This window comes from Seriola aureovittata, chromosome 24 (assembly GCF_021018895.1).
Source record: "Seriola aureovittata isolate HTS-2021-v1 ecotype China chromosome 24, ASM2101889v1, whole genome shotgun sequence".
Classification (NCBI taxonomy): domain Eukaryota; kingdom Metazoa; phylum Chordata; class Actinopteri; order Carangiformes; family Carangidae; genus Seriola; species Seriola aureovittata.
Genome location: NC_079387.1, coordinates 11,605,870 through 11,632,872, shown reverse-complemented (window position 1 = coordinate 11,632,872; position 27,003 = coordinate 11,605,870). Strand labels below are relative to the sequence as shown.

The 27,003-nt window shown below is 44.6% G+C and overlaps 1 protein-coding gene and 1 long non-coding RNA gene across 3 annotated transcripts in view; one reads left to right on the top strand and one right to left on the bottom strand.

The window, feature by feature from the left end:
• Nucleotides 1-3,639: 3,639 nt before the first annotated feature.
• On the top strand, nt 3,640-22,339 carry LOC130165481 (uncharacterized). 2 transcript variants are annotated; one of them, XR_008826807.1, is made up of 5 exons: nt 3,640-3,810; nt 4,508-4,585; nt 7,591-7,647; nt 21,702-21,839; nt 22,251-22,339. It is a non-coding gene; the product is annotated as an uncharacterized LOC130165481 (long non-coding RNA). The 2 variants fall into 2 exon arrangements; XR_008826808.1 differs by lacking the exons at nt 21,702-21,839; nt 22,251-22,339 and adding an exon at nt 18,003-18,101.
• LOC130165409 (zinc finger protein GLI2-like) overlaps nt 9,264-27,003 on the bottom strand; it is a 64,363-nt gene continuing 46,623 nt past the window's right edge. Inside the window, exons 6-14 of the mRNA XM_056370666.1 lie at nt 22,231-22,432; nt 21,690-21,882; nt 20,565-20,675; nt 18,325-18,465; nt 16,594-16,743; nt 15,375-15,539; nt 14,429-14,707; nt 12,410-12,758; nt 9,264-12,280 (exon numbers count right to left, since the gene is read on the bottom strand). Of these exons, the coding sequence (XP_056226641.1) occupies nt 10,095-12,280; nt 12,410-12,758; nt 14,429-14,707; nt 15,375-15,539; nt 16,594-16,743; nt 18,325-18,465; nt 20,565-20,675; nt 21,690-21,882; nt 22,231-22,432 (3,776 nt within the window). The 3' untranslated portion in view covers nt 9,264-10,094. The remainder of the gene's footprint in view (nt 12,281-12,409; nt 12,759-14,428; nt 14,708-15,374; nt 15,540-16,593; nt 16,744-18,324; nt 18,466-20,564; nt 20,676-21,689; nt 21,883-22,230; nt 22,433-27,003) is intronic.

The window sequence follows — 27,003 nt, the reverse complement described above, 5'->3', positions numbered from 1 at the left end:
TTAAACAATGAAAGAGAAAAATGTTGAAATGAGAGTTTAACACTAAGAATCTGTGTTATCAGGACAGTGCAGAAACACTAACTGAACATCTCCTTCTGGAGCTTTCAGCTGTGTCACAAGGTCTTCATCAGCAGAGGGAGTTCACTCAGACGTCGGGGACCCTGAGATGAGACGAGCTGTGATGTTTCCAAGGTCGAGGATGAACTTTGAACTTCAGCGTTTGAGACAGCGTGGAGAGGAAATCCTGGAAGGTAAGGTGACGACTGGAGATGGATTTAACACATTTAAAGTGAGGACACTGTGACACAGACAGGATCAGAGGACGTATCATATGAAGCTCCTACACTAAAACAATTACAATACTTTTTATTTTTTGTGTGTTTGACACTTGAAAACTGAGAAGAAGGTGTTTCTGTTATTATTATGAATTATTTTTACAGCAGTGTCTTCAGTAACCAAAGAGCTGAGTCCAACCTACAGATACAGACATACTTTAGATTTAATGTTGCTATAGAAGCAGCAGTCGGAAAAAAAGGCTAAAAACTATCAAGTAAATCGTAAATAATAAAAGTTAAATGAAGTCTTAAAGTAAATGTGGACTCACAAAGTGCAGGTATCTAGTGTGTGTCTTCAGGGTCAAAGGTTTGATCCCCATCTTATTGTCCCTGAGTGTTGCTGAACCTCTGCAGGAACACCAGCTCCCTGTGTGTGTGTGTGTGTGTGTGTGTGTGTGTGTGTGTGTGTGTGTGTGTGATTACATGTAAATGGTGGTGGAGACTCTGTTTGCATGAGATATCACAGATATTGTTTTTGAGAGCCTCTCGGTGTTGTCGTGTTTTCACCGTGATGAGCCGTTAATATCACACAGTCCCTCAAACAGATGGCACGTTGTTGGAAAACAGATGTTATTTTGCATAGGAACATATCATGAATATGCATGTTGTATTAGTTCATGACACTGAAGGCCTCGCTGATGATTGGCCAGCTGAACAAAACCTCAAGTGTACCACAGCTGCAGAGGTTTGGTGTCTTCAATGACACGATTCTTTTTTACGTCGCTGTCGTCGTCAGAAGGTAAAAAGTTTCAGTTCCACTGTTCAATACTAATATTCATCTGATCGCTGATCGCTCCTCCAGGATGATATGCCCCATGGGGGAAATAATACAGGCTGAGACTTTTCATTACAGACTCAGCCACTAATCATCTCTTGTCGTGTCTTCAGACTTCCAAATTCTATTTACAATAAAATTAATCAGAGAAAATCAATAAATCTTCATATTCAACAGCATTTTTTTTGCAAATTTGCTTGAAAAATGAAAAACAAAGAAAAATAAAATGAAAATAAAGCACTTTTTTAAACTTATATATCACAAGAATGTTTATTTCTCGGTTATTGATTAATGGACTAAGTGTTGCAGGACAGTCACTGTGGTTATTGGTCATTATGTGAGTGATACTCCTAAATAATTAACAGGCAGTACAGATCTGCTGAACGTTGAATGTAGAGACAGATGTGATGACAAACAAACAACAAATCATGCATCTGAAAATCCTTAAACTGAGCTGCACAAAGTGAATGTGAGTGTTTTAATACCTGTGCACAGTCCAGGTCTGACAGACTGAGGTCACGGTGAATAAATAGTTGAGTTTAATGTGCAAGGGAAGGAAAAGGAAAAGAGTGACATTCAGACCCAGGCAAGGGGGCGGGGTTTAAATAAAAGGGGTGGGAAGCTCACCTGGGCCTTCCTTCCTGCGCTGACACACACCTGAGAGAGCAGCTGACACGTTGTTAGCCTCCTCCTGCTTGACGGACTAAAGCCTGGAGGGATTCCTCCTCAGTAACCTGCACGTCTCTCACTGGGGGAGGTCACTGTGCTGCAGTTTAGTGAGGTACATAATTCACTTCTACTTTTGTACATTCACGTGTTTCTGTTGCTCGGCTTTTAAACAAAGACAGAGTCATAAGATGTCAGTGTGGTTTTAACAGGTCAGCGGAGCTCTGTTTGATGTCTCCTGTGTTGGAGGAGGGGCTCAGTGGTGGAGCAGCCATCTTGCATGTGTGTGTTATAGTGTGGCTGTTGTAGATCTGAGTGTTGTAGAACAGAATTCGTTCATGTGCAGTGGGTTAATCATATTTTGGAATATTTTCCTTTTCATGCACAACTCTACACTGGAGCTTCCTGCTGCTGCAGTTCAGCCCCGTATAGTTCACGTTCAGCAATCATCACTCCTTCAGTGAGGCCTGGGTTTAGTCCTGATGAAACTCGCCTGCTGCTGGTTGAGTGGAGATGAGCCTTTTATTTAATGCCTTGTAAATAAATCAGTGTTTTGGTTCAGCGGTCTCTGGCTCCAGTTTATTCTGAGTCTGATCACTGGGTCAGATGAACTCCATGGTTGTACTCTTAATAAATAAATATATATATATATATATAATTTATGTAGGAGAAATCTGATTTTATTTAGCTTCATCTTGGATCTCACAGACTAATGTTACGTTGCCTGACTGCGTCCTAAACTCCACTGTTTCAGACGAGATCAAACTTCACTAGAAATATTATATAAATCATTAGCAGTTCCTCCAGGAGCTGCACAGACCTCAGAAAGATCTCCATCAGTCCCTGACCATCCTTCCCTGCAGCAGGTCAATGTGTCATTTCATTCAGGAAAATGCAAAGCTGCCTGGAGACCAGTGAAATTACCTCACACCCGGCTGTATTAAAGTTTTCAGGGTCAGTGCTGAGTGTCTTGTTAAAGGACCATACCAGTGTTTTTGTCCTTTAAGACTTTATTGCAGTGTTGACCTCAGTTTCTGAGGATGAAGATTATTCACAGGGCCTTAGTTAATATTAAGCAGGCGTTGACACGGGGGCCCCAGCGCTCGCTCTTGGCAGGGAGGTGGCCCTATTGAAATGAGAGGAGCTGCAGCTTAATAATACATTCATCCCACAGGGGCCACCCATGCAAAAAAAAAAAAAGTGTGCAGGTGCAAGGTGCTGTGGATCATACAGATCCTAATGTGTTACAGATGCTTCCAGGTGTGATACAGGAAATCCACCGTGTGATTCTGATTCCACTCAGAAAGTGTTGTTTTATGGTCAAAAGTATGTGGACACTCAGACATTTAAAGCTTATGTGATTGTGACACGATGGGCATTAATGTGCTGCTACGACAGCCTGCGCTCTGGTTTCCATCTGCTGTCGTACACAACTATAATCATAATTTCTATATATTTATCTTGTCTCTGAATTCTTTATCATTACAGAATAAGACAGAGTAGTCCGTCTTATTGTCACCATGGATATGAGTATACTTTCTTTTTCTGAACACACGAAGCTTCTGTACAAAGTTTGGATATCTTGTCACCTAAACTCAGATGCGCCATCAGTGTGTAGGACCTGGGGTTAGGACGATACTAAGCCCCTGAAAATTATCGGAACATTAGATCATTTTTTAAAAATATCAAGCTATTAACTTATCATCGTTTTACATATTCTATATACAATGTACTAATAAAACTAACGGTTTATTTTCTTTTTTTGTTTTTGGTAAAAAGTAATCATCCAGACAGCCCCCCCCCCCTTTAATTACGTGAAATGGTTCGGTCCTGCTCTCTATGGAGAACGGCGCGAACGGCGCCGTAGAGAACTTGCTAGCAGTGAATGAACAGCTGGGCGCCATGTTTTCACGTCCTAAATAAATATTTGGCTTCAAAAACGAAAACAAAGAAAAGAGAAGAGAAAACAGGAGAGAAAAGAGAGAGAGAGAGAGAGGCAGTGAGACGGCGTGTCACCAGTCTGTCTCACAACAGGTGGGTGTAGTTAATGAGTGGTGTAAATTAACCATAGACAATATATAAGATTTAACCTGCTAGCTTAGTCCGTAGAGGAACAGGCTAATTTAGTGCCACTAGCATCAGTTGCCTTAAGCCTCAGGGACGATTTTATCCTTTTCATTTGAGTCATATTGGCTGTATTAATGCATATGGCTCACGTTGTGACATGGCTGTGTTTTGTTTTTTTGGAGGTTGAATTTTGGAATTTAAACATCAGTTCCTATAAAATGTCAATAATACACTCAAGAGCTCATGGATAAAATATCCTCATTGAAACCAATTAAAACTACAATTATTCATCCCATTACACATAAATTCACACATTTGATTTTATTAGGTTTTTATTCTGAAGTCTCCAAAATAGTTTTATTATTTTACACCAGGTGAATTTGTCCTATGAAACAAATACATGTAATTTTCCTGGTGTCCACCAGGGACATGGCTCCTATGTTATGGAGCGCTGTAGACCACTGGAACACATGTATGAAACTAAAATGGTGTGTGTGTGTGTGTGTGTGTGTGTGTGTGTGTGTGCGTGCGTGCGTGCGTGCGTGTGTGTGTGTGTGTGTGCCAACATGAAAAGAGTGTTTTTAGCTGACATTTAATCAATGCAGACAAACTTTAGCAAACTGTTCAAACTGATTCAGCTCTCTCTGCCCTTGTCTGGTGCCAGGCCCAACAGATCCAGCTGTGCCCCCCCATCCCTGAACCCTACCAATGAGCCGGCTCCTCGTCCCAGCTGAAGAAGGAGGTGAGCAGCACTGTGTTGAATCACATATCAGACGGCATTACTGTGGGGGGGTTATTTTTTTATTATTACAAAAGAAGAAAACTGAATAAATGCTTTTTGATAAGAATGATGTCATATTATTATCAATAAGAACAGCCTGTCAGAGGGCGTGGCTATAGGTAAATGTATCTCTTCACACATGATGTCCACATGCTGAGACAAGATATAGCTCAAATTTGAATTTAAGAGCTTAATGTATATTTATTTATTTATTTATTTATTAATCTTAAGAAGAATGTTACCATTAAAATGACATTTAAACTTACTTTATTAAATACCTGCTGAGGTGGTTCTCCTGGAGCGCCATGCAGGTGAACCTCGTAACACAAGCTTAAAAATCTGCGGGCCGTTTCAGAACAGACGTGCCAACCTGATGCGAGAGTTTGGTTGTTTGTCGCTGTGTCGTGGTTGTTGCCTGTTTGGTTGGATGTTTGTGTGCTTGTTTATTCATGTGTGTCTGGTTGTTGGCAGTGAGGCCTGGTGATGATTTCAGTCAGTTTATTATTCCCTTTGTCCGTCCAACACTTTGATCCAAAGACAGACATGTGAACAGGTGCTGCACAGATCTCACTAAGTGTGTTTTATGCTCTATAAAAGAAACTCTTGGCTGAGGTGGAGAGGTTTGTCCAACCCTTGTTGTTCTGCAGACTCTAACAGAAGCCTGTCGGGCTGTAGTTGTGTTGTTTCTGTGGTTCCAGTTTACCTTTGTGTGAATAGATGCTTTCTGTTCTCATATTCAGGACTGCGTGTCTGATCATCTGTAGTCAGATACAAATAGAGACAGACAGACTGCTCAGCTGCCAGTTTGACCACAAGCTTCTGAAATTGATTTATAAATGAATATTGTCTTCATCTCCAGGAGGCAGAGGCTGAGCTCTGGGGGGAATTTACATATTAGTCTAATAGAAATGAATGAGGCATCATTGACTGCAGAGCACTATCCATCATCTGCACTGACACTGGGAGCTGGAGGAGGGATTCAGCCTTGTTAGACTGTCACATGAGCAATAATAACACGGTAATGTGATGTGGTGTCATCAGGGTGGAGGAAGGAAGAGGGTGGTGGAGGTCAGAGCGGAGAGCTGCGAGTCTCCTTCACATCAGAGTGCGTCTGCTGGGTCGATTGTCACAGCTGTGATTGGACTGGTAGCATACATGTCTGCCTGCTCGTCACTTTCCATATCGTCACGGCGATGGTCCCAGCGATGGAGACTCGGTGTCTGACCCCACAGAGCGATGAGTTCTGTGGCTCCCGTGCTGGTGGGTGGTGGGTCCGCCTTAAACATGGAGGAGCCCACAGCGGTTAACCTTGTGATTTAACTGGCTCCATCCTCCGTCCTTCACCTACAGCCTTGGATCAGAAGGTGAAAGAGAGTAAATGATTCATTTCAGCGATCATGATTATTCTGATCAATATTGAGATCATGATTAGTCACTGACTTTAAACCGTCTCTTTAAATACAATTCAAGAGAAAAACAAAAAAAAAAAAAAAACAGAGATAAATAAATAAAACAATATCTAAATATATATATAATATAAAAAGTAATACAAATAAATTAGATCAAAATAAATAAGATCAACTATATTGTAACATTAGTGTACTTCCATAACCAGCTGAAAACTACTAAACATATATTCACTACATAAAAATAATAAATAACAATCAATAGATAAATAAATAAAAATAAATGAGATCAAATATGTAACTCCAAAACATACACCTACTTACGTTGCTAACGAACGCTGAAGCGTAACCAGGAAGTGGATGGGTGGATGGTTTTTGTAGGTTTGCTGAAATTTGTTGTGGAATAGCGGCACAATAATGATTTTATCTTGTTTATCTTGTTTTCATAATCACTGGAAGACAAAATCGTAATGGAAAATCAAATCAGATGAATCACTCAGCTCTAGTTTCAGTTTGCACTTTTAGAAATGTAAAGATTTAAAGAGAGAGAATTAAAGATTTTGTGATGTTACACACAGACAAAGTCGAGTGCAGTATTATAATGGAGGTGTGAGCTGCTCACTGCCAATCACATGGGATCAAAGTTTTATTTAAGAGTAAAAAATGTCAAATGAATCATGGGAAATATTTTTACAGGAAGATAAAAGAGGATTTTTCATATTTTTCATTTTGGGGGGAAGGTCCTCATGTTTTGTCTCTCCCACCTCCACCTATTGATGGATGCTCCAGCTTCAGCCGCTTCCTGCCTTTCTGCTGCTGCTGCTGCTGCTCGGCCAGCAGGCCACAGGCAGGTTACAGTGGATGTGATAATTACAGTCGGCCTGATGGACCCCATGCTGCAGAGAATGTGTCATCATCTCAGGATTAAATTCAGGTTAATTTAAGCTTTAGGTAGCGCTGTGTGTGTGTGTGTGTGTGTGTGTGTGTGTGTTGCAGGTAGCTGTTAGTTTGTCCGACTGTTTTGAAAAGCTCGTGGCTCATAAAGAGGCTCTGGAGCTCCGAGCCCCATGAGACGCCGGAGAATGCAGCGCTCGCTGTAAAACACATTCCTGTGAAGCCCTTTAAACTCTGGGCAGACGGGCCTGTTTACTGCCCCGCCATGAGCTCACACTGTAAAACCTCCACCAGCCCCGAGTGCTCACTGGAGATGGCTCTTAGCTGAGTGCTCCCTTACTTTAGACAAGTCAATTCATTTTGTATTCATTTCAAATCTGGGATTGAAGTGATGATCTGGGAATTCACTTGTTTAATTTTTCCTTAATTGTGGCATTTTTGATTAAATCTGAGGGAGATGAGGGGAAGAGCATGCAGCAAGGCCCTTAATCAGACGCTGAGTCTCTGCCAGGGAACCCCCGCAATGCACCTTTCACCTGCTTTAGCACTTGATAATCTGACTTTACCCAATATAATGTCTTTATAATATAATAAAAGCAGGAAAACGCTGCTGCTTCACAGTATTTGGTCCCTTAGATTTCTGATTGGTCTTTGTCTCTGTTACAGCACAGACCTTCAACGTTTGAAGCAGGAGGATGGATTCACAGACATCTGCAGGAGGAGGTAAGTGGAGCAAATGTTGGATTTCCCACCAGTAACTATTAGATTTTTAATAATACCATAGATTTACACAGATGTTTAGTTTCTCATTTCATGACGTGAAACACAGACACTAAACCTAAAATCAGTCCTGCACTGGTCGAGAGGAGAGAGAGAATTAAACACGACTCCAAAAGGCTGTGCTTCAAATTCTTCAACTCGTCAACATAATTATCACCAACTTCTTCTTCTTGCTTGTTGTTACTTTATTAAATAAAAAATGCTGAAGGCTTGACTTAAAAAGCTCATATGAATTTAATCCTCTCTGCCCAGCCACAGTAGGAATGAAATGAGTTCTTTCTAAAGTCTGTCCCTCCAAAATCATCTTATTTGAAGTAACATACGTGACATTTTCATAACTGAAACCTGCTCTTTTATAATGAATTATAATTACTATTATAATCCATGGATTTGTCGGCGGGATGCTGAAGTCCGTCTTTCATCTTTCTCACGCCGTTATCTCCATCAATAAATGAAGGTGCTGGTAATGCGTGATCTCTGCGAGTCTTATCTCCACCTCTTGTTCGGAGCCTGGTTGGATTTCACAGCCCGGGGCTATTTTCTCTCCCACTTCACATCTCACAGAGAATAAGGAATTCCAGTGGCAAAAGCAATCACAAACTCCAGATCAAACGTGTCCTCGGCTGAATTCCCTGACAGACTAAAATCATTTGTTCCTCTCACTAACGCTCAGCGCTGCGTCCCCGGAACCTCTCGCTCCTCTCAGCTGCTTTGTTTTATGTGGTTTCAGCAGCTGCGTCCTCTGGGCCGCTCTGTCAGAGCTAATATTGAAGTACACACAGGCTAACTGCAGCAGCAGCGGCCGCTCGGCACGCGTCTAGCCTTTTCCCCTCCTGTTAGCGTCCTTTTTCATCAGCCTCTGAGTGAGAATTTACATTATGTCAAGCCCGCTCTTGTTGGCGAGGTAAGACGAGGTCAGGGGAAGTTATTTCAAAGACGTCGTGCAGCGTCTTAAGAATGTGCGGCGCCTCAGTCTGACATTCAACAAGAAAGGCTTGAGGAAAGTGCGTTGTTGGCAAGGGGAGCAGGAACATGGCTTCAAAGACAAAAGTTTTGTTGTTGAATTATTGAAGCGATCAAGAGACGGACTGATGAATAACAATATTTACTCAGTCACAACAAGAAGGGTGACAGCACATGTCCGAGAACAGACCGCAGCTTTCTTCAGCTGTTATCATGACGCTGTCATCTTTTCATTTCAATCTGTTCCCGTAGACTCAGACCATGACCTGCATCCTTTGGTGGAGGGATGGGTCAACGATGAATATGCCTTCATAATTACAGTTAATAAAGAATAAAGAATACGGTCATTTTTAAACCGTCACCACGACCTCTCCCTAAACTTCGCTTAGTAGAGCTTTTACTCTAACAACTAGTTATGTTAACCCAAACCACTGACTCTCCTTCCCCCTAACAGAGGAGCTCTCGTGCCTCACTGAACTACAGATGTAACATATTGGTGGTCGCTGACAGATGATGTCATACTGTTTGGATGACAAAACCTCTGTAATAAAAACATCTGTATGAAGGACAACACAAACAATATTTGTTTAGAAAAATCAATATTGTATTTTTTAAAAATGTACAAATGATATTTACATATAACCAGCAGGACGAACTGGTGCAACAATGTACAAAAGGAAACGGTTTGATTCTCTCCTCTGGATTCAGGACGACACACTGACGTCTCCTCTCGCTGCAGGAGCACTGCCGCTTTATTTTTCTTTTCCAATGCACGGGTTCATAATTCCAGTCACATATCAAGTCTCTGATGCCTGACACTGAGATGTCACAGTTAATCTCAACAGCAATGCAGCACTCAAATAATGGCTCACTGAGGACAGTGACTGTAAACTTGAAATGCAGTGATGACAGAGGGAGAAAGGTTGTGATTGAACCGTTTTCTCCTCGAGCAGAAATGAGCGACGTGACGAGATAAAGTTGAGCTCAAGTAATTTACAGTGTAAAACGTTCCAAACAAGTTGCTGATGATGACACATTCCAAATATGTAGATATCAGATAATTACCTGGTTGCATTTAAACATTTTAAATGTTGTCATATGCACAACATGCATATGTTTTGGCTGAGCCAGGCACTTAGTAAACTGATCTTACTGCAAACCTGTACCACAACTGAATTCTGTTGTTTACATCATATTTACTACCTAAGGCAAACAAAACAAAAATATGGCTTTTAAAAAAGATAGAAAATTGCCATTTTAAATAATTAACAAATGAGACTGTACAAGAAAACAAGAGTCACATACTGCAGAGGCTTTTTGGCACATAGTCACATCAGTTTGAAGTCTGTGGTTGAATGTTTATTGTGCATAAGGAGTTCAACACTTCTGCAAATAGAGTTCAGTCAGAGGAGCTTTCTGACATGTGGCTAAGACATCAAGTTGAGGAACTTGTTCTCCTCTGCCAGAGCAGTCAGCAGTGAACTCATATCTCCGATGGCCATGTTCCCTGTTCCCGCCGGTACCGAGGGCAACGTGACTGAGTTCCTGGGCGTTGTCAGGCGGGAGGAACTGCGGGACAAATTCTGGAGCAGACCTGGACTCAAGGTCCCTGACATCAGGCTGGACTGATCCCCGTCGTCGAGCATGCTATCAAAGTCTATCTGCGCCTGTTCCAGTGCTGCGTTACAGTCGACAGTCCTGGACGCCTGGTTGTCGCCTGAACTCAGAGATGCTGTGTTGTTTTCAAAGGGAGGCACGTTCACCACCGGAGAAACATGATGCTCCAAGTTCCCGTTCGGCTCAAATACTTGAATCTGCCCTGTGTAGTACATGGCGTTGTCGTCAGAGCTGTCGCTGCAGTGAAGTCCCAAAACTCCACCATTGGATCGTTTGGAAGCAACTTCTGGGTTTGCATTACTTTGATGCCTCATTTGCTGCGTCACTTTCGGACCTGGAAGGTGCCTGTTCATAGATTTGGGTTCTGTTGGCGGCCTTGGCTGGAGATGGCTGTGATTCCCAGTTTGCAAGGGATTCTGGGAAGTCATATTACGATTCTGCTGATCTGAAATCATGATGGATACATCATGGTCCTCAGTTTTAACTTGCACAGGCTGAAATCCAGCATCAGCAAAGTGCATGTCGATGGTCTCCATGTCAACGGGCTCCTGTTTGAGGGCGGGGCTTAGCATGCTCCCATTCACTGCTGCTGTGTTGCTACAAGTCGGATAGCTGGCGTTACCGTTCTTATCATAGGGAGCGATGCTTTCGTTGAACCTGCACTGAGCGCTAACGGCTTCATTGAGATTTGACGGCTGCTGGAATCTCTGCTGCTGGAAGCCGTTTGCTCCTGGTTCAGTATTCAGCTGTTTGCATCTCTGCTGTGTTGTGTTAGTGAGGTTTTGAATCATCTGCTGGTTGTTGTAAATGGATCCAAAGTTCTGGTTTTGCTGGAGGACAGCCAGGTTCCCTCGGACCTGAAGTCTGGAGTGGTGCTGGCCGACATCCGTGAGTCCCAAAGAGACAGGTAAAGTGGTCCTACTGTCCCCGGGTGAAGATGGATACTTGGGTCGTTGCTGCCCTGGACTCACACTGGGAGTGGTCAGGTTAATGTTGCTATTGACGACGGCCATCCTTCCCTGATGGTACGCCTGCTGCTGGAGAGTGGGGTTTCCTTGGAAATCCTGTTGATTGGTTGACACTCTGCAGGTTGTGTCTCTGTTGTCAGTGGGGAAGTCAGGCAGCATCAGGTCTTCCTCAGGGATGTCACCTGTTATCGTCTCCATGGGGATGTTCTCAGAGATGCTGGGGGGCCGCAGGCTGTAAGGGTAGCGCTGGAGACCGTCTGGTCGCTGGCAGCCTTGCTGGGATAAATGACGGCGATCTGATGCAGGAGGCGGATAGGGCTGCATGGTCACCCCCCCATTCAGTGTACCCATGCTGTTGTAGCGCTGCATTTGTGGCTGGCTGAGAGAATCTATGGTCACCCGTCTCACAGGGTCACTGGCTCGGCGGGGGATGTTAGACGGGACCTCATGGGGCATCAAACTCCTTGTGGTGTAGCTGCTGTACTGCCTGGAGGGCAGGCCTTTGTTGGTGGTGGAGGATTCCTGGGGGTCCCCGTACAGGGCGGAGTGGGTCTTCAGATACATCTGGTCCATGTATGGAAGAGGGGTAGGTGGTGCACCCCCAGTGGCAGCTGCGTATTTCACTTTGAGGCGGTAGTGCTGGGCTGGGGTCAGGCTGAGAGGGCCGGCCAGGCCCCCTCCTCCGCACACTCCTGCTCCTCCGCTGCTCCCCCCGAACTGACTGGTCTGACTGGAGCGCCGTGAGATGTCTGCAGAGATGGGGTCGTAAGAGTCGGCAGAGCTGAGGTTGCTGGGGCGGTTGGCACCGAACTGCGAGGCTTGGCTTGAGCGTCGACTGGAGTAGCAGGGGGAGATGCCTGAGGAGCGGCGGCTGAGGGTGTAAACTGAGCTCAGGGTGCTGGAGGTGCTGTCACGGCGCTCTGACAGGTTTTCCAGCAGAGTGGCTTTACCAGAGCTCAGCTTACCCAAGCCTAAACCAGGGAAGGACACCGGACCACCACCCATACTTGGACTCTCCAGGAGGGACCCTGGGAACGAAGAGATGGAAATGTTTTCATTCAGTCTCATGAACCTTGAGCCCAGATATTTTTAATCCTTACTCTGACTGTAACTGTTGGATCTAATTGTCATAAAAATGCTGCTTTCTCTCCACTCACCGCTCGCTGGTATGGGTGGGAGCTTGGTGCCGAGGACCGGGGGTGTTGGGTTGTTGGCCCACCGACACGAGTCCCTCACTGTCTTCAGCGTCTCCCTCTTCAGATGCTCCAGGAGCTGGCTGGTGCCGAGCTGCTTTCGGAAGTGGAGACCCACGGCCGCGACTCCGCCGGTGGAATCTTCAAAGCCCAAGGACTCCACAAAGGGCAGGTCGTCCAGGGTGCTGAGGTCCCCCAGGCTTCCCCCGCTGTGCGCCGCCATTTCTACTCCACTGTCATTGTTGGTGGCACTGCCAAGTGGTGATGGTTCGCTGCTACATGATGACTGACCGCCAGGGCTGGACTGATACATCTAGAAAGAGGAATGGAGGATATGGACAGAGCGAGAGGAAAGAGAAATGTAGAAAAAGAAAGAGCAGACAAGATGAAAAGAGGATGAGAAAAACAGAAAAGACACAACTATTTGTCCTAAAAAAACAACTTTTCTTTACCAGAACAAAAGTGGAGCAGTGGTTAACATGGCACGAGGAACAGTGAATCATTGAGTCTTTTATCCTCCCCCAGCTTAATTGTAAATAATGAGTGTTTTTTGGGATGGGGTGAAGAGGTGGGGGCGCACCGCAGATTACAGACCGTCTTAGTCTGTCTGTGAATTAGAAATGGGCAGGATGAAAGACGGCTTGAGCCTGAGCCAGAGCGCCGGGCCAATCATCACGAGATGTGATCACATTTGTTTCTCCACAAACTCTGAGGGTGGGGGCTTTTTAACATGTAGGTGAGTGTGAACTTTTCACTTGTTTCTGTTAGATTCATGGTGAATTCAGAGCTTCTCTTTCTGCCACCTGCATGACTTCATTTAATCACCGACTGTTCACAATGAAGAAAAGAAGAGGAAAAGCATCAGGCTGTAAAAACATTCTTTTCTCATATTTTTTAACAAAGACATAAAGTTAAACTACTACGACTTCAAAGTAAGTCAGTCGAAGGATTTCACATTTGCTATCGTCACTTTCACCATGTTTAGTTTTACTGGAGTAAATGGGAGTTCATTTGTTATGTAGAGTTCAACATAATGAGTAATTCAACCATTGCTCTTTACTTAAGAACAATACTGTGTAAATAATAGTGTGTATCCCTCTGAATCGGTCCTGCCCAGCCTTGTTTCCTCGCAGTCTCTAATATATTCACTGCTAAAAAGCTGTCTTGATCACAGCTTGATAGCTGGCTCTGTTTGCACAGAGCTCCACAGCCAATTCCCAGTGTTTGAATATTAATCCTGCAGTGGCTTTTATCATGTTCAGGCTCTGTGATGGGTGTTTGATAGGTCTCCACTGTAGGTTTAAACTGCCTGTGTACAGGGAAAGTGATGTACACCGTCTCTCGTGTTGTCGGTTATTAACGTCACCTGACAAATAGAAATCTATAATCCTCGATTCTTCAGTTTGAGTGTGTCGAGTTATTAAAGAGAAGCCAAGCGGGCGAACAAATAAAAACTATTATAATGATGAATATGATTCGATATGTATATATGTATATGATCGGTTCATTCACTATCCAATAAAACTCCTTCTTCAGGTGTGAGGTTGTTAATCCTGTAGCCAGAACAATAAAGGCCTTTTAACTTCTGTACCTTCAGTTACCATGGCTACCTATGTGTCAGCAGCTGCTTTGTGTAGCCCCCCCCTCTTTATCATTATCTCACTGTGGCATGACACTGTTCACCTGATGAAGTAAAATGGCACAAGACATTGAAGGATGGTGAAAGATGGCGGAACATGCTGTGAGATAACAAACCAGAGGTGAGCTCACCTGAGCAAGGTCTGTCCGTCAGGAGGGAAGGAGAGAAATGAAGAGTCAGGCACCGAGCAGAAGAAACGTTAGGATGAAGAGGTGTGCTGCTGTTATTTACAATACTCATGTCTCTATTGATTAGGTTGAAGGCTAACAGTGTAGCTGAAGAAAAGGCAGTGTAGAGCAGTTAGTATGAAGAATCCCTTTCTGAACCGTATAAAGTCGTCTTACCACAGAGTTTTCTGTCTTGATGGATTTGACGTGCAGGTAGTCCTCCACGCCTCTGGGGGAGCCGCTGTCCGATACCTTGTCCTCCCTCTGGATCCTCTCTCTGGTTCCCGTCTCGTTCTCGCCGTTCTCCCTGGGCGCCGGCGGCCTGGGCGGCAGGTCGCTGCGCTGCTTCTTGGTGACGTGGGCTTCGGGGCCGTGGACCGTCTTCACGTGCTTCCTGAGAGAGCTGGGGTCTGTGTATCGCTTGGTACAGCCGGGGATCTTACATACGTAGGGTTTCTGCAGAGACAAAGAAGACTGGCTGAGCTGCGGCGCCTTCAAGTCCAAATAATCCGGTGTCAGCAGATAAAATGATCGTTGTGGTCGAGAGAGAGAGTCTTGTTTTGATTTTATTAGGTTATTCACTGTGCATGCAGTTACTGTCTGTGTACAGGTGTGTGTGTGTGTGTGTGTGTGTGTGTGTGTGTGTGTGTGTGTGTGGTATGAGAGCCTCGGTGTGTTCGTGGGTTGTTGCAGTGACGGTGAATTCCCACTCTGCCGCCCTGCTGATGGATAAGCAGCGAGGTTTCTGAAACGCTTCCAGGTTTCGTTTTGTCTTCGCCGTCTGCAGGTGGTCCCACTCTGCGGGGCGGAGGGGGAGCGGCGAGCATGATTCACCCTAATGCATTGTGGGCCGTTGTGCTCATTATGTCTACAGCTCATTATTTACTCACAAACGTCTGCAGACATACACAGCGGTACTGAAGCAACACACAAACATGGTGGTGGACACCTGTACGGCGGCGTGCACACCGCGCTGCCTCAGGTCTAATGTAAGGGAAATGTGGGCCACGCGAAGCTGAACTCGCCACCTCTGCGCTCTGTCATCAAGTGTCAGTGTGTGAGGAAGAGCAGTGATTGGCATCAGCTGTGGCTGTTAGGAGGAAAGGTGACAAGTCTTTCGTACCTCGTTGGAGTGCGTCCGGTTCTGGTGTTTGGCTCGGTCCGAGGCGTTGGAGAACGCTTTGTTGCATCCTTCGTGCTCGCAAACGTACGGTTTCTCACCGGTGTGTGAGCGCAGGTGTGTTTTCAGGTTCTCCAGACGAGAGTAGGCCTTAGAGCAGCCCTCGAACTGCAGAGGAGAGAGCGGCCAGCGTTAGTCCCACTGATACAGTCTTTACTGGCAGCATCTGTTTAACTAAATAAAGAACAAAATCACTAAAATATATGATAAAATATGCATCTACACAATGTCTATGACTGTAAACAGCAGGTCAGTCGTTTGTTTATATCCTGACAGGAACAGTCTCTTTCAAATATTAATATTGATTCATATTAATAATGATAAGTAGAAAATAGGTTTATTACAAAACTACAGATAATCTGCTTCGTCTGAAAGAATAAATCTACATTCTTATTCATTTAGGTATTTATGCTAATGTGTTTAAGCTTGTCACAATGAAAAAAAAGATTGACAAGGAGAAGTCCACTCTTAATGATGTAACTCCTTAAAATGTAAAATTATGACCCAAAAAAATCCTTCCTTTTAAAACAATGTGATGATTAATGTCAGTTATCTGTTTTCAAGCAGAACTTTTTATTCTCAAAACGTTGGAAGATGTCACTGAGAAATTATAATGGATTTTATATTGTGCAGACGAATGATTGATCAGCTGATCCAGAAAATAATGTTTAGATGAAGCGATCATCTTCTTTTTAATCTAATTATTTAAGATTATTTACAAAATGTTAATAATTATAATTTGCTCCAGTTTCACTGTTCATGAACATAAATGAGCCAATTGTCAATAAATCTATTGACGAGTTGATCAGAATTTGAATGTAATGAGAAATCTTCAGCTGTGATATGAAAACGAATTCAGTTAAAAAGATGCAGCAGTTTTAATGTTTCAACATCTTGAGGGTCTTTTATTCGTTAATGACACTTTCACATCAAGTAGCTGCTGTGAGATTTATGTATTTATATAATCGGCCATGAGCAGAAGAAGAAAGCAATCTTCAGTCCTGGCCTCCCAAGGGTGTGTGTGTGCGTGCATGTGTGTGTGTGTGTGTGTGCGTGCGTGTGCACGGGTGTACAAAAATGCATTCAGTGTTTAGAGAATGAGCTGCCGCCCTCCGGGGGCCTGTGGGGGCCCGTCGGGGCACCGAGGCCATCCGTTACCCACCGTGCACTTGTGTGGTTTCTCCCCTGTGTGTCGGCGCATGTGAACCACCAGCATGTACTGAGCTTTGAAGGGCTTCTGCTCCCGCGAACAGTCCTCCCAGCGGCACACAAACTCCTTCTTCTCTCCATGGATGTGGTCATTATTGATGTGCTGTGGGACACACACACACACACACACACACACACACACACACACACAGAGAAATGAGTGGTTTGTGGAGAGAGTTGTCCACTAAGAGGCTCTCATGTTGTTCTCGGCAGGATCTTTCTGTAGAAATCCATCTTCTCAGTGTAAACCTCAGAGGAAGGCTGCAGCAGAGAGAAGTGTTACAGTCCCACTAATTAGCAGAACATGGATCCTTTATATCGGCCCAGATGAAAGTCGGGGTCAAAAGTGAAATCCAAAAAGTCCCACAATTTAAAAATCTTACTTTTCACCAGTCATTTTTCAGTTAAAGTTTTATTGTCGTAAAATCTCTCTGGGCGATAATTAGAATTCATCCTGTATAAAGACACGTTTTTATCAATTCTACTAACTTCTGTTTTTCTCTTGTTTTTTTAAAATGATGTTAAAGTTAAAATATTCAAACTGGTCAAACTGATTTTTTTCACTTGTTTTATGAGAAAAGTTTTTAGGATTTTTCAGTCTCTCTCTCTTCTTCTCTCTTCTGATCCTTTTGTTTTTTAGATTTTTTAATCACCTACTTATCAAATCATTGAAACCCTTTTTCAGGAAGAGTTGAACACGTTGAGAAAGAAGCTTATTCCTTTCAGTTCTGAGAGAGAGATGTTCAGATCGGATTCATGTCTTTAAGTGTCGGGCTGGACTCAGGATGTGGTTAGCTTAGCTTAGCATAAAGACTGGAAGCAGGGGGAAACGGCTAGCCTGCCTCCGTCAAGACTTACAAAAAATACAAGTACCAACACCTCCAGCATGAAAACACCAAACAGAGAGAGGGCGCTGTTCTCCCAGAGCAGACGGGATGAAACGATGACAGGTCAGTGGGAAATGATAAATGTTTATCTTTAAATGGCAGAGAAGAAGAGTGGCGTTCTGCCAGAGAGGGAAGGAAGTGATGGAGATGTGGTCTTCATTTGTAGAAAACAATAGCTCTGTAACAATACTGCTCACAATTAGCTCGACCACAGTCTCATTTGTTTACAGGAATCACTTCAAAGCCTCAGAATCATGTCGACAATGAAACACTGATGTTTGAAAATGCCACACATAGCTGCTTTAAACAATCACAGAGGTGAGGCGGCGGTGAGGTGCTTTATGGGAGATTTTCTTCAGACAGAAAGAAGAATCTGAGTTTAATGAATGACGGACAACAGCAGACCCCCCCCCCCAGTCCCCCAGACCCTCACTAATCCCCTCACCCTGCTCCCTCTCTTCTCTCTGTGCTTCAGTGGAGGTGTGGAATGCTTAAGACCCTTTTAACCACGACGCCGCTCGGTGTGATGGGAAAACATGGAACTGATGACGGTTTGGACGCCCGGTCGTCGAGCAGAGGACGGACTGGAAACCTTTCCTTATCAGGTGTCTCAGGTGTCTGCTCCGAGACTTCAGTCCTCACCTCGGGAACGGTCGTTTGAGGAAGTCCTCCTAACTCAAGGTCCCCTTACTTGTGATTGAATCTTCTGCATTGAGTCTTTTCTCCAAGTTAAAGGTCGGATAACAGTTTAGTCGTGGCCTGATGTTTTTGCAGCAGAGATTCTTTAGTTCACTTACATGGACCAGCTGGTCCTGCGTGTCGTACTCCTTGGTGCAGCCCTCCCAGTGGCAGTTGGTTTCATAAACCGCCTCGGGCTCCTGTTTGCATTCGTCCCGGTCCACGTCGTCCTTCAGGTCCAACAGGCTGCCGTGGTGGTTCTGTGGAGAGAGATCAGACATGACTTAAACTGTGAGCTATAAGTAGAAAACAATTAGCTACATTTGATTTAAACCAGTTCATCTTCCATTTTCATCACTCATTTACATCAAGTTTTCGTCCTCTACGGGCGTGTTCACGCCGAGCACACGTGGAACAGTTTACAGCTGTTCAGACTCATTCAGCTGTTTGTTCATATGTTTTATTTGAGCAGCAGAGACAGTAAATTACAGATTAAATCCATCATGGTTCACTAAAGTTAAAGAGTTTGGAATCAGATTTGTTTTGACAACTTCCACCACAAATACACACATGTGACTTCTGCTTACAGCTCGTGCTGCAGCTTGTAATTAGGCAGTGTGAAGATAAACCAACCAAACGCACAAGAAAAACAAACAACGGGAACTTTGTGTTTCAAACAGCAGAGAATGATCAGTGAGACTCACGTGACAAAATGCTTCCTACAATCCTTCATTTAAATCTGATTCTCACCTTCAAGCCCAGTTTTAATCCTTTAAACAGCCAAGACAACATGTCCTCATGATTCAACCTTTTCTCACTTTGCAAAAATATTCAGACTTTCAGAAAAGTTCTCACCCATTTGACAGCTTTCCAAAAATGTTTTCAATTTCCAAAAAGTCCCTCACGTTCCAAAAATAACAACTTTTCACTTTCAAAAAAAAGTCTGTGAACTTAAAAAACTTCCAAAAGTATTTAGATTTTTTAATAAAAGGTTTGCAGTTTGCAAAAATGTCCTCACAATTAAAAATGTCCTCACAATTAAAAATGTCCTCAATTTCCAAAAGACATTTTGACTTTCCTGACACGTCATTACTTTTTCCAAAACCTTTTGATATTTCATAAATGTCCCCACTCTCCAAAAAGTCCTCACTCACCGTTTCACTAATGAGTTAAATGTCCTCATTAAGACGGCAGTGGAAGAGCACACATGCATGTTGTAAGACTGAAACTGACACACGGCTGGTCCCGCCCGGCTTCCTGTATGCCTCTACAATACACACACACACACACACACACACACACACACACACAACTTGCTGACTGCAGCATGTTTGTCTCTGCCCCACGCACACTATCTTCATCAATTCTGGTGGCCCCAAGACGACTGTGCGCACCGCCGTCCCCATGCATCAAGCCCAAACCTGCCTCGCTATCGGAGAGGAGCCGCAAATTTGTCAAAAGAAAGAGAAAAAGGCTCCTCAGATGACAATAAAGCCCGGCCAATATTTCATGAAAATGAAGTGCTCTGGCACAGTTTACAGTGGCGAGGGAGAGAGAGAGGGAGGGGGCAGGGAGGGGGGGGAGCAGGAGCGACCAAATGAATGGATGCAAAGCTCTTATCATGTGGAGTTTTTCTTTATCTGAGACATATTTTACAAGGGGGTCGGGGGGGGGCTGCGGCTCCCTGGGGCTGCGAGTCACGCCATGGAGCAGGACACAAAGGAAACGGCAGAAAAAACCCACTCAGGAGCTCATCACATGCAAATGAGGACACTTTACAAACATGTCGTCATTATGCAAAACTGTCTTAACTTTACCAAACTGTCCTCACTTTAAACAATGTCTTGACTCTTGTCCAAAGTCCTCTTACTTTCCATTAATGCCCTTGATTTCCAAAAGTGTCCTCGGTTTCCAGCGTCTTCAATTTCAAAAACTGTCCTCACTTTACAAAACACCCGTAAACGTCCTCCCTCTATAAATAATAAAAAATACCCTGATGTAACCAAATATGTCTCCAGAGAATGTTCTGAAAAAAGGATGTCAGGTTTTATTTTCCTCTTTATAAAATCTCCTCTCAGGCTTTTTGAATGTTCCTCACTTTGAACGTGTCGGTGTCTTTATCAGCTAAAGGCAGTAACTGCTTCTAATTTCTCACACGACTGTTGATCTGTCCAAAGATTATCAGACATCTCTGATATTTGAACTAAATAAACGTGAAGTTACTCACAGAACCAGACGCTTTAAAAACTTTGTCCAAAGGTCGACGACGATTTAATAATTAAAGCATTCACACAGAACAAGCCCTCTGAGGTTTAATGAAACTGTTACATGATGTGAAAAAAAGATTTGTCTCTCGTACCGGTGAACAAGGAGACAAAGGCCGCAGTCCCTCGGCTTCACTCTTGACCTTTGACCTTTTGGTGATCATGGGGTCGACTGTGCTGCTGACGGCCGAGTCGCCGCTGGGGTTCTGAGGACGGAAGAAGAAGAGATTCAGTTTCCAGATTCTGAAACCTGATGGAAAACATCAACACAAGCCTTCACTCGTCGTCGTTAACTGATTCATCACTGTATGAAGATCAGCTCTGGCGGTAGAGACCGAGCCGATGAAGAGTCTCCACCTCCCCGTGCCCTCGTTGACCTTTAACACACATCTATAATTTCAGGCTGAGTCAGACGAGCTGACAGGATAAGCTGGTGTGGGTGGAGGGAAATGATGGGTCACCCTCCAAACTGTCTCCCCCACCGAGTGTTTACCTCCGAGGGGACGCTGCTTGTTCTGAGGTCGACACCACAAATCATAACAGCAGTAAACTGTGACCCGCCGAAGAGGGGTGATAACGCCGGCTTTAAGAGGCAGCGGCGGCAAATAAAATCCACCGTGAGAACAAACAGTATGAAAGCGGAGCAGCTAAATTCAAGGTTTGGCTAAGAAGCTGTTTCAGCAGCTGCCAACAAGAAATACCTGGAGAGCAAGAAGGGGAATTTCCTTCGGCCAAAATCCACAGAGAAATCAGGAGAACAACGGGACGACTGAATCATCCTGAGAGCGTACACAAGAACACAGACCGCAGTTATCTGAACGCTCCGACATTAACCCAGAAATGTTCCAGCAACAGGAGCAGACGCTGTTTCTCTCTGTTCCACGTCTTTGATCCGCAAAACGCTTCTCAAAGCTTTTCTGTCTTTCAATGAGTCCAAGACAAAATGACTGAAATCAAACCATTTCAGATCAGTCACTTCTCTGCTCTGCTGGTCAGGAAGTGGCTGCCAGCAGCTCATCAGAATAAGTCTCTATAAACTCACACACTCACAGAGCTGATCCCTTTCCACTGAGGGTTTTAGGCTTTAACTCTAGAAGTGATGAACAGCCGATACACAGACTTATTTAATCTTATTTATTGACGATATATCCAAACAAACTTCTGTGTGTTGGCAAACGAGTAAAACAAAAAGAGATGAGCTGTTTGACATGTGTTTTTACCTTGGACGTCAGGTCGCTGTTGTGGGCGGAGGCCGGCAGGGAGGAGAGGCCGAGGCCCGGCTGGCGGCTGGAGAAGGTGGGCGGAGGCTGGATGAGGGGCGGAGTGTGTCCGAAGGCGCTGAGCCCCCGCTGCTGGGAGAGGAGCTGCTGGTAGGCCATGGGGTTGATGGGATGAGGGAAGGGGAAGGACGGGCTGCAAGGAGCAGAAGAAGAAGCTAACGTCAATGAGATCCACAGTGATCCTGCATTTTTTAAATTGACATTTTTATTTTTAAAGAAGTGGGAAGGAAAGGAAATGAGGAAAACAAAAGGTAGTGGAGGAAAAGAAAAGATGAGAAAGAAAGGAGGCGGCAGGAAGCAAAGGAGGAGGTATGGAAAAAAGGAGCTAGATGGGAGATAAATGCTTCAGGTAGGAGGAACAGGAGAGGAACAGGAGAATATTTCATCTCCAACAACCTAAAACCTGAACATGAGACAGCCACTAGCCAGGAGCAACATTTTCACAGTGTGTTCATGTGGAGTGTGTCTTCAGGTGAGTTACCTGAGTCCTCCGACCGACAGGTGTCCGTAGGAGCTGCTGGCGGCCGAGCTGGAGCGCGAGTTGTTGATGTAGGCCACCAGAGAGTTTGGCGAGGTGCGGATCATCGTCTGGAGGTCGATGCTGGCGTCGGACAGCGGCGAGATGGACAGAGCCCTCTTCCTGCTCAGCCGAGGCGTCAGTCTGGGGCTGGAGAAGCGAGACACTGTGGACACACAGGTGGGTCAACAGGTCATTAAACTGTCACACTGCGGACGTCTGCTCTGGTGGCGTGATGGTTTTAACTCGCTGACATCGTCGTCTGTGAAAATACTAAGGATGATTATAACTCAGCTGTTGCAGTTGATCTGTGTGAAGGTTTCCATAGACACCTGGTTTTAATGTGACACAGGTGATGAATGCTTCACCTCCTTCATTCTGACCCCACATCCCAAAGACTCCCTCCGCTCACCTGAGAGACTCTAAACTCTCTCAATCTAAAAGAATGATTCCTGGAATCTGAACGGTCACTCCTCTCCTCATCACTTCCTTGTCGTCTTCGTATTTCCTGTCGCCCGCTCGTGCTATTTCAGGATCGAGGCGCTAAAGCGTCGAGGAGGGAGGGAGCTTGCTTCGCTCCGGCCGGGACCGACGTGATTGATGCCGCCGCGGCCTCCCCGCGACACTCAAACCCCACGGACACAGAACACCCCTATCAATAAGTGCTCAAGATTGATTCACAGCTAATACAGTGAACCATTTGTTCACAGTGATGGAAACTGAGCCTGGCAGAGGATATTATGAAATAAACCCAAGTCTCGTGGCGGCAGCAGGAAATCCACTGAAAGAAAAGTCAATCTGCAGCTGGTTGGAAATTGTCCCAGTGACACAAATTTCAAACAGTTGAGAGGTTTAGTTGTAATAGAGGAAGAATCTCCAGCTTATCAAGTCATTTTATTTTTATTTGAGTCCTAAAAACCAAACTCTCTTTCAATAAGTGAACAAATCTCCCATAATTCAGTCTGCCTCTAACTGATCAGGTATCAATCAACAGGTCGTTATGTGCAGCAGTGACTTTCAGAAATGCAGAGAAAAGTCTGGCACATAACCCTGTGTAAACCTATGTTTCTAGTCCTTATGCTAAGCTAAGATAAGCTAAGCTAACTGGCTTCAGGCTGTCAGTTTCTTTTTACCATATATGAGAATAGGGGCATTTCCTGAAATGTAAGCAGCCACTCAGTTACAGATAAAAGTAAGAGTAGGAACTGAAAGTGAAGCCATCCATAAAGTAGAAGTAACATGTTGTAACTGTCCTTTAAACAGCGTCTTCCTCCCACGTTTTATAACCTGCGTCTTTGGTCCTGAAATGTGTCCTTACGAACGCCAGCGGGGCCGTGCTTCTGACATCTGCCCACATGTGGCGACCCCATTAAGATTCAGACATAACCAATCAATCTTCCCACAATAATTCCCCGTAATTACTTCAGATAAACATCACACAGTCTGGCTTGTACTTCACGATGTTAAATGAGGGCAATTTACAGAGAATTGATTTCAACTGTGAGGAAATGTATGCAGAGCGATCTGATCGATTCTCAGCTCTGAAATGTTAATTCAGACAAGGACTTGAAATTTAAACTCCTCTGTGGAACTAAGTGGCTCTAAACTTCCTGCGTGTTGATGTTGCTCTGCAGTTCTCTCTAATCAATTATTCTTTAAAAAAACTGGGATTATTGTTGCCCAAAGCAAATCCTAACAGAGGCCTGTGATGGAGGTTCCTTTATACTTCAGATGAGCTGATAAGGACGATAAATATAACCAATATTAGACTTGACCTAGTGTTGGGTCGGTATTACAGGACGATGCTTTGGATTTCTGGCACCCACAGGGAAATTATAATCATATCCAGTGAAGATCAATACAGGACCAAAGCAGTGTGTTTTTAAAATGGTAACGCTTGATTTTGCATTATCTTGTGAACCAGCTGTTTGACCTGACTGCCTCTGAGGGATGGACAGTAACCAGAAACCTGGAAGTGTCTCTGTAAATAATATTAAAAAGACACTGCACCTGCTCTGCCTTCAGATAACTTGGTGCTACATAAAGAAAAATAGAATTGAACTGAATTGAAATCTTACCACATTTTCTGAGTAGGTAGTTAGCACTTCATGTCAGATCACCCAAACTAAAGCTAAACGAAAAGACTGGCCGTTCCCCTGTTTGACAGCTGGGGGCAGTAATGTGCCAAAAGAGAGAAGCTAACTGCTAGCTAACGTCCAGGCTTCATGATATTAAAACAAGGCCTCCTCCACCGTCGACATTAAGGCCGTCTGTACTGATGACTTTACTGAGAAACGCTTTGGGGCGAAGCACATCTGGCGTGGATCAAACCTTCACTTCCTGTCACAGACGTCCGACGTTCGGCTTATTCCTACGTCAGCGTGAAGCTCTGAGCGTAACCTCCCCCACCGATTAATTCTGCTTTGTTTGCTTTCACTGCCGTCCTTAATGACGGGGGCTAAAAGGTTGTTTCTAAGTATGTCCTCCGATACAAATCTCCAACATATGTTATCCGTTTAGAAAGCGGCGCTCTGAGACCCGAGAGGGAGGGGACATGTCTTTATCCCGGGACATATGGAATTTGAATGATGATACAACAAATCACAGAAGAGAAAAACATCACCGCTCGTTCCTCGAGGGACGTCTCCGCTCAGGAGCTTTATTACCAAACACATTAGCGTTGGTGGGGCTGGTGTCGTGGGATGCTAATTTGGACGTTTAACTAGCTTAAGTTGAGATGAAGCTCAGGTTGATGGTGATGATTGGGGGAGGTGGGGGGGGCAGGTGTAGAGGATCAGGTGTGTGTTTCTTATCGATGATGGCGGTGGCTCGGATGAGGCCGTTCAGGACTGGCAGCCATATTCATCTCTGTTACTTCCTCTCACCTCTGGGGAGATGTGTTTATTAATGTGCCACTTCCCCTGATAAATGGACCAATGGAAAAGCCTGGGTCGACCCCCCCCCCCCCCCCCCCCCACACACACACACACACACACACACACACCCCCACCCCTGTAATTTATATCAGCAGCCGCCACTGGGAGGGCTGGATGGGACAGAAGTGTGTGTGGAGTGATTTGGAGAGAGAGTGTGTGTGTGTGTGTGTGTGTGTGTGTGTGTGTGTGTGTGTGTGTGTGTGTGTGTGTGTTACAGCCCCTGAGGCCACTGTGGTCTGTGTGTAGCTGAACAGTTAGGAACCAGAAGGTTGAAGGTTCAAATGACAGGGAACATTTTTGGAAAGAGAAATTCTCTATCTTCATGCAGTCACATGCACTTTGCAGTTACTGCAGGTTCATATTTATTTCTCAGGGAAAGTTTTTACCAAAACTAGGAAAATTAAAAATTCTTACTTGTAACACAGAGTTCCAACAGAGTGATACCTCTTCTCTTTAGTGGATCTCCTCAGTTTCAGCTGTCAGAGCTTTCATTGATATCATATCAGTAATTTAAACCTCTTTGTAGTTCGGATCCTTCAGTATCTGGATCCAGCAGCTTGTGGAATAAACCGTGTGCCAGATTTCAGTCGACACGTTAGATCCATATTTACTCAACAGTTACGTACCTTTCACTGTCACCGGATTTTTCAACCTGATTCTAGAAAAAGTGACTTTAAGGATTGAAAGAAGTGACTTGATAAGAAGGAGAGTCACAGTGTTCCATGTTGATGAGCTGCAGAAATCAATGAGCTCTCAGCTTCGTTATCGCACAACGATGAAACAGCAAAAACACGGACGGTGAAGAGAGGAACATCATCAAAGCTCCAACTGCACCTGTTTTGACCTCTGACCTTCAGCAGGCCATTTTGTACAGATGTGTAAATCATTTTGAAATTGGTTAGCAGTAACATTAGATATATCTAACAAGGTTTAGCGTCGCTTCAGACTGACTGACGCATGAAGGAGAGCTGAGTGTGGGAGTGAGTAACTGTGAAACGATGCTGTTTATCCTTCCTGAGAGGACGCTGCACGTCATTCCTACTGTCGTTTCAGCAGAAAGATATCTGTGGTGCGTTTGACTTTTTATAATGTTTGAGTTTTGTGTTCAGTTCTGTGAACGATGCAAACACGAGCCGCCGTCTTTCTTCTTCTCTGGATGTATGAGAGTGAAATTGTTAGTTCTCAGCTTGTTCCACAGTTTCAAATAACCAAACACACACTGCACTTGGCTTTTACTGCTCTCTCTCTCTCTCTCTCTCTCTCTCTCTCTCTCTCGCTCGCAGCCACATCCAGCAGCTTCGGTGAATAACTTAACAATGACATTTTGGCGAGACGGAGCCAAACGTGCTTTCCGTTTGTTTTGGCCTCAGCGCCTGCACAGTGTTTGGGACGGCTGGAAACTAAGTTATGACAGCTTCAGTGAGGCCGGCTTCACACTGTTGGCAGCCTGCCGCCGCTCTCAGCGGCACAAGCTTGGCCTCCGGCACCACAACACAGCAGGCCCATTCACAAGCCTGAGCTCTGTCTGCCCAACCTGCAGGGAGGGGTTTAACCCTGACTGACCACTTGTTCTGCCACTGAGAGCTGGATGTAATAGTTAGTGCTCTGCCTGAACTCAACACATATGTTGAGTGTTGATTTTTAAACTAGGAAGGAGGTTTTTACCTTCTTGTCAATAACAGTTCAGACCTTTTCCCTCATGGATGATGCTGTGAGGCAGAAATACAGATCAACAGGCAGAAACAGGCTGCGTCCACACCACTGCCTTTTTATTTGAAGACGGCGTTTTGTGTTTTAAAGT